This window comes from Palaemon carinicauda, chromosome 1 (genome assembly GCF_036898095.1).
Source record: "Palaemon carinicauda isolate YSFRI2023 chromosome 1, ASM3689809v2, whole genome shotgun sequence".
Taxonomy (NCBI): domain Eukaryota; kingdom Metazoa; phylum Arthropoda; class Malacostraca; order Decapoda; family Palaemonidae; genus Palaemon; species Palaemon carinicauda.
Window position 1 is genome coordinate 164,746,315 of NC_090725.1, and position 7,849 is coordinate 164,754,163.

The 7,849-nt window shown below is 36.8% G+C and overlaps 1 protein-coding gene across 1 annotated transcript; it reads right to left on the minus strand.

The window, feature by feature from the left end:
- Positions 1–5,214: 5,214 nt before the first annotated feature.
- On the minus strand, positions 5,215–5,892 carry LOC137623246 (uncharacterized). Its single transcript, XM_068354034.1, has one exon. It carries the CDS (start codon positions 5,890–5,892, stop codon positions 5,215–5,217), a length of 678 nt encoding a protein of 225 aa, XP_068210135.1.
- Between the last annotated feature and the right edge of the window lie 1,957 nt (positions 5,893–7,849).

Genomic DNA, 7,849 nt, shown 5'->3' on the forward strand with positions numbered 1-7,849 from the left:
ACATACTATATATGTAAGAGAGAGAGAGAGAGAGAGAGAGAGAGAGAGAGAGAGAGAGAGAGAGAGAGAGAGAGAGAGAGAGAGAAGAATTCATATACAATTGGAGACCAGATTCAGCAGTGATATTTTCTTTGAGCGTCCTTTAGCTAATCCCCGGCTCATTGTCAGTCCTACTGAAAGTTCCTTGCAGCGTTCTTTGAGCTCTTGGATTCACTTTCTTTTCATCCATCAACTATACCTCCGTTCCCGCTTCCTATCTTACCACTTTGATGTTCAACTTTTCTTACATTTTATTTCATATTGGAGTTGGGGGTGACCTCTATTATATAAGGACCCTAGTGAGATGTTTCATATCCTGAAGTGATATATACGTATCAATCCTATACACAGCGTCTTCTGTTATCAAAATATTATATGAAAGGCGCTTGACAAAAACTGTTTGGCACGACGGATTGGCCCCAACGTTTGGCCTGTGTATGAGGCCTGTGTACCGCACGTGTTTTATACAAGCTTGTACACTGTTACGGTATCGCTTTTTTGTCTTATTGCTCGCTCTTCCTTGCACTGATAATAGACCAACCTGCGTAAGCTTGCTAGCTTATTTCGAATAAAAGAAAAAAAAAACATTATGAGCATCAGGTAAAAGGGACGATAAAAACCCTGAGGAGAAATATAAAAGAATGTAACAAAACAGTACCAGGAATTATCTCATGCTACCCATAATTGACTGGGAACAGTAGAAAAAAATAATTGTCTCAAGCATTATACAAGCTATTTTAATTACTATTTTCATATTTTGCAACAATCTGACATCATTGATGGAAATCGAGAGAGGAGTGCGGTAGGGATATGTTTTGTCCCCAGATCTATTTGCAATATATGAGGAAATTATCTTGAGAACCATGCTAGGTATGGATGAGATTAGTGTTGGAGGACTTTATATAAAGACAATTCGTTATGCAGATGATACAGTAATCATTGCTGGCACTGACAAAATGTTACAACGGCTTCTGCCTAAGTCGACAGAGAGGGGGAATTAATTGGACTAAGAATCACTGGAAGAAAAACAAAAGTGTTAGTGGCATTAAAGACAAAAATCCCCAATAAACAACCTAATAATAAACAATGAAAGAATAAAGCAATCCAACAACTTTGTTTACATGGGTAGTATGGTGACTCAAGATAATAGAGCAAAACGAAAAATAGAGAGAATCCTGACGAAAAAAAAAATAACTTCAAAACAAGAAAAAATTTCCTGACAAATAGTAAAATTGATGCATGAATAGCAATTTCAGCTTTAAGAACATATAATTATGTGGTCCACCATTATATATGGGTCAGAGAGCTGGACAATAACAAGAAAATTGTGAAACATGCTAAATGCTGCAGAAATGTGGTTTTAGAAGTGGATGCTCAGAATATCTTGGAAGGACAGAGTAACATATGAGAATGTGATGTCAAGAGTTGAAGTGCAGAGAGCAATAGTAAAGGAAATAAAAATAGAGACAACTGAGCTTTGCTGGGCACGTCATAAGAAGCAAGAAAATAGAGCACTTACGTCTCACTGGGAGGATAGAGGGGAGGAGATTAAGGGGAGGCACAGGTGATGGGCTTGGAGGATAATCATACAACAATCAAGTGATACAAATAGTTAAGGAGAGGGGGCGATGGAGGCGACTAACCGGCAACGTCTAGAATACGGCATTTCAGTAAATAAGCAACGAAAATTATACAAGAATTTAGGAATACCGGGCTTTAAATTAGTAGCTATTGGTATTATTATTACTGGGATTTTCATTCTTACCATTATCATTATGCAGTAGTTATTATTGCTGCTGTCCCTGCTTTTGTCGTCATTTTCTTCTTGTTATCCAACATGTTTATGTGGTATATCAATTAGGATTTTTCTTAAGAACGTTCTTAAAATCAACGATAATCAAAATAGTCAAAAGCTATACATGCTAACGTAATAATGAATCTGAATGTGTAAATCATGTGATATTTAATGTAAAACGTGGATACGAATGATATATCAACAACCAAGAAGAGCGACACAAATAAGTACAAGTAAAACAAATAATAATTATCAACTGACATGATATAAGTAATATTCACCACTATTAACTGTAATTGAAATAAGAATGAACGCCAGACCTGCCTCAAGCAAACACGTCGTCATATGCTGGAGAACCGATAGAATCACCCTGAGACACCCTGGGTGCGTTCGAGCAAGACTAGAAGAGCAAACTCTTACAAACACTCCTATTTCCTGTCATAAACTACTTAAAATACTTGCCACATAAGAGTGAACCACCTGCTTTACCGACTCACACGAACTTCTGGACAGAGAGAGAGAGAGAGAGAGAGAGAGAGAGAGAGAGAGAGAGAGAGAGAGAGAGAGAGAGAGAGAGAGAGAACGTAGAATTTTATATAATCATGTTTGAAAATACAATCTATCATATGCAGGCGTATGTTCGTACGCAAAGATGTGTAATATTTTAGAGGTGAAACCGCTATTGTTTTAATCTCATTATAATGGGTATTCCGTGTACTGACACCCATAACATTTTGTTGAGCAATTTGCAGTTGACATGGGCGCATCGTTTCACAACTATTTAACTTTGGGGTAAGTCATGAGAAATTCCAGTTGTATATGATAGAACTAACATTGAAGCCCTGCCGTTGTTATCATATAAATGTATGTACAATAAACGCACCATAAACAGATAAATATGTTTGGATGCTTGTGTCATATCGATTATTATTATTATTATTATTATTATTATTATTATTATTATTATTATTGTTTATAATAATAATAATAATAATAATAATAATAATTATAATAATAATAATAATAATAATAATAATAAATATGAAAAAAAACCAACTTTTTTATGAAAATTTTTCATCAATAAAGATAATTAAGTTGATAATAACAGAGACTTTTTTCTTTAGTAGTTTTGTAAATTGTAAAACTTAATCATCCAAATTGCTCATTTTATATTCATATCGTGAAGGTTATACGATACAATTTTATCAATGGTGAAATATCTATAGAAAGTCTGGCTATATATTTCTCTTTATGTTTTTCATATCTGTGTATTATATTTTGTAGAAGTTCGATGTTGCAATTTGTAATTTTTATAACTACTTTATGTGATTGTCAGGTTTAAGGTCAGGTCGAAGTTTAGATTGGAGATTTGCCAAGAAATAGGCATTCCCTTATTTATATTTTAACAAAGCAATCTGTTCTCTAGGTGGTCTGAAATACTTAAATGATATTCCTCATCTAAGACATTAATCGCTATTTTTTTTTTTTTAATACTCAATAGGTCCTTGTTGTTTTATTAACATGAGCAGTGGATGGGTTATATAAAAGTTATTCGACTGTGGTGGCTTCACCCCTAAATACTTAAGACAAGCCATAGCATTCCACTGGGCTTGTTTATGCAGTATCAACCTTTTAGGAAAAAAATCTTATATCTGAAAAAGCACAAAAGAAAAATTTGGCCTCCAGGGAAATTATATTTGCTGTGCTTTAGAGGTGGATCATCTAACCACGAACGCACCTATAAACGACGTAATATGCGAATAATCTTATAAAATCCCTTTGAAAAAAAAGAATTAAATATCATGTGAGGACAGTCTTTACAAAGTCAGCAGCCAGTCTGATCGAAAAAATATTATTATTATTATTATTATTATTATTATTATTATTATTATTATTATTATTTTGGTAAAAATAATGGTTGCCTCAGTTGCATTGATCTTAAACTCAGGCTTCTCTATTAACTTTTATTATTGTCTTTTCAGGATTATTGCATAAAACCAGTAATTGGGCTAAAGGTATAATTCATAGTGGTAAGTCAAATTCAGGAATAATTAGTGGATCAAGGTTTTAATGTAAAGTTTATAAGCTAGGTAAAATTTACAAGTCCGGTAAAAGAATACATTGAACAAGCTACGCAATTCGGGAGTGCTTTCTTCCTTCCTCAAGCTAGAATGGTGGAAATGATGCTAGCCACGTCCTTATATATGGCAATTCTGTCTTACATAGAGAGGCGGTGAATTTACATTGGCTGCCTTGGGCATCGTGGGCGGAGTGAATAGTGAGGTTGATAGAATCATGGGTCATGATTGGCTAGTTTAGTCAGCCTGCCTTCCCACTCACTCATGGGTGATGAGCCGCTATCTTGTCCTCCGGCAGCTGGGCACTGATTGGTGATAGCGGTCTCTGAGAGGGTATGCAGACCATGCAGGCTGTTCTGTCGCTAATCCATGCTCTCGATCGGTAGAGTTGTCTTGGTTGGAGATGTCATGGTTGGTAGGTTTACTCTTCAGGGTGTTGTTCCAGTGACAGGAGGGGAAAAGGAACATTTCCTAGGTAATATTAAGTGCCAATTTTTCTCTCTTTATGAGTAGAGCTTCAAGTATTCAAAGTTTTTGCTATCTGGAGCATGGCCGATTATCTTAGTATTCTTAATTATATCCCCATATTTAATGTTGTAGACGTGGATGGCATAAATTCTTATGGCACCTTATTGAATGGGACAGCACAGTCTCTTGGACAAATAGATGGTGGTCATTCCTATGTAACGTCCAGAACATCTTGGAACAGTGCCTATGTAGGAATAGACCACGTTGGTCTGTCTAAGGATGTCTTGAGTCAGAGGGGCTGTGTTGTTCCTCATTACGAGGGACTTCATTTTGGTGGTTCGGTAATAAATAATCAGCTTGACCTCTGTGTTTTCATCCACAGGGGAGACGTGGTTCTTTATTAATTCTCTTGCAGCCTTTTTATCTTTTTGTTAATGACGATGCATAAACCCTTAAAAGTAAAGGTTCATGATAGTGGTAGGGTACTCAGTTTACGGTTCACCCTGGTACCAGGTGTCCATGGCTAGCTTGATCTCACGGCTAACTTTTTTGCTAGATTAGCTATTGTTCACCAGGACCTGAAAGATTCAGTCAAGTTCTTGATGTGTGTCACCTCAAAGAAGAGCAGTAGTAGAGGGCCCTGTAGATGTTGGCTTTGATGGTGGAGGCTTTGTACCTGGTAGGGCATTCAATGTCTCCATTCAAGCATATGCTAAGGTTGGTGGGCTTAAAGTAGACTCTGGTATCAAATTCGGTAGGGTAGGGACTGATGAGTACATCAAGAAATGACAGGTGTCCATCGTTGCTATACTCGACAGTAAACCTAATGGAACTTCACTCCTCAAACGTCCTCTGGAGAGTCTCGATGACCTGGATAGAAGGGGCCATGACAAAAGTATCATCTATGTCTTTTACGTACATGTCTGGATGAAGTATCTGCGAGAAAACCCTCTCTTCAACAACTTCCATGTAAGAGCTGGCAAATAGCACACCATGGGGAGATTCCATCGCTACACCATTCTTTTGCATGTACATTTGGCCCCTGTGGGTGGTAAAAGCGTCTTTCCTAGTACATATTTCAAGAAGAGTGTGGAAGGCCTCCTCAGGGTTGTTCAGGGTTGGAGTAGAAGGGTCCCTGTAGACTCTCTCCAGGATTAGGTCGATGGTCTCTCCAACAGGCTCGTTTGTTACAAAGGACTCCACATCCAGGGAAACAATTTTGCCACTGCTGGGGTGTCCTTCCTGCTTACTTAGGAACTCAGCAGATGAGTCGATGCTGTAGTTGTACGAAACATAAGGAGAAATAAGGCTGTTGAGTCTTTTTGCCAGGTAGTAGATTGGCGTTGGGCACTGGCTGATAATAGGTCTGAGTGGGAAGCTGTTCTTATGTGTCTTCACATTACCATTCGGGTAACCAGGGCTAAAATCCTCAGTGATGGTCTGGAAGTGAATGGCAGTTGTGGCTGCATGGATGGTTTCAATGATCTCCTTGGTGGGGTTGTAGGAAAGCATTTCAAACTTGGAAGAATCACCTCGTATCAGGTCGAGTCTCCTGTGACACTTCCATGTCTATCAAGACATAGGTGGCAGTCCTGTAGGTTCTCCTCACAGTCACGTGGGCATCCTCCTTACCTCCTTAGCAGCCTCCCTCATGTCATTGGAGACGATGCCACTGGTGCATTGTCCATGATCATTAAGGGTTTCAGACAAAAGTAGAGGCTGGAGGTAATCAGTAATTCTTAGGGTCCCTTTCTCCTGGTGACTGAGGATAGAGTCGATTAAGGTGGCCGGCCGGAATGCCAATATATGGGGGTATAGAAAAAAAAAAACACAAAATCTTGAAAAAATTCAATGAGCTTCGTATGGCAATGGAGAATGGGTTTACAAAATATTTTGTCAAAATTCCTCCTACTTTTCATAATTACAGGGTAATTAGTAAAAGTAATTCAATAAACCAAAAGCATTATTCCCTACAAGATAATACAGTATTTCGTCTGTTATCATAAATTTTGATAATTATCACATTTTAATTTAAAAGAAATTGTGAACAATAACGTCTATATAGGTTCAGCGAGTCACAAGACAATGTATTACATTGTAATTACACTCTTCGCCCTATAGTCCTACCACAAACCTCGTAGAGAAGACATGTCTGAGTTTGACTGCTGACATTCACTTATTTTTTACGTTTGTTTCTCTCTTTTTTTCACAAGTATTTTATCATTTCAAAGAGGTAAAGACAATTTCAACATCCTGCTAACGTGAGGAAGAAGAAAATTTGCTCTATTAGGGGTTCAGAAATGGGTAATATCGCAGAGAGAGAGAGAGAGAGAGAGAGAGAGAGAGAGAGAGAGAGAGAGAGAGAGAGAGGTTTGCATGGATAAGCGGCCACCTTGCCTGACAGGAGCCCAAAGAAGCAATATGTTGAGCAAAAGGCTTTTCATTTATGATTAAATTATGATAAATAACGCTGTTTTTGTTTATTAATATCAAAAAGAGAAAAAAAAATCAGGATTTATCAATATTGTCTTCGTATAAATACTTAGAAAAACTTTGAAAGTTCTTTGACCTTTTCTCATCTTTACATTTTTTTTTTCCAGCAAGAATTTTATCATTTCAAAGAGCAAAAGACAATTTCAACATCAAGCTAACATAAGGTAGAAGAAAATTCATTGTATCAAGAGTTCAGAAGTGGGTAATATTGGTAGAGAGAGAGAGAGAGAGAGAGAGAGAGAGAGAGAGAGAGAGAGAGAGAGAGAGAGAGAGAGAGAGAGAGAGGTCTGGATGGAGGAGCGGCCGCCTTGCCTGATAAGCGCCAAAAGAAGTAAGGTATTGAGCAAAAGGATCTTCATTTATGATTGAATTATCATAAAAACCTTTTTCGTTTATTAATATCCCAAAAGGAACATAAAATTCATAATAATAAGGATTTATTAATATTGTCATTCTAAGAATACAAAGAAAAACTTTTAATGCCCGTATCTCAATACTATAATTATTGACCTTCAAGTTCTATCTTTTCCTTTAGTTTTAAAGATATAGCATTGAAATTTGGTATATTACTTAAAAAAAAAAAAAAAAATCCCTGATTTTTAGGGTTTATTTTTTACCATAATGAAAAAAAACCTTATATAGCAAAAAAAATAACTTCTAGAAAAAAAAAATCCTCATATTATTGGGGGTCTATATCAGGTCTATATAGGGCAGTAATCCCAGGCCTTAATATTAATTATCAAGAGCGGCGATATAATTTGAAAAACACACATTTTGAAGGTAATTTGCCCTGGCGTCACAAAACCAAAAATTAGAGGTAAAAATCCTATGCAGTTTGGAGATGTCCTAAGCCACCTTATTAACTGGTATGAATATCATAGTTGTGTCCTTTAAAAAAGGCATTAGCCTGTCGGCCCCCTTAAAAGTTTGACTTCAAGCCTCCTGTCTGTTTATTTGGAGCTTAATAATGAAGTGA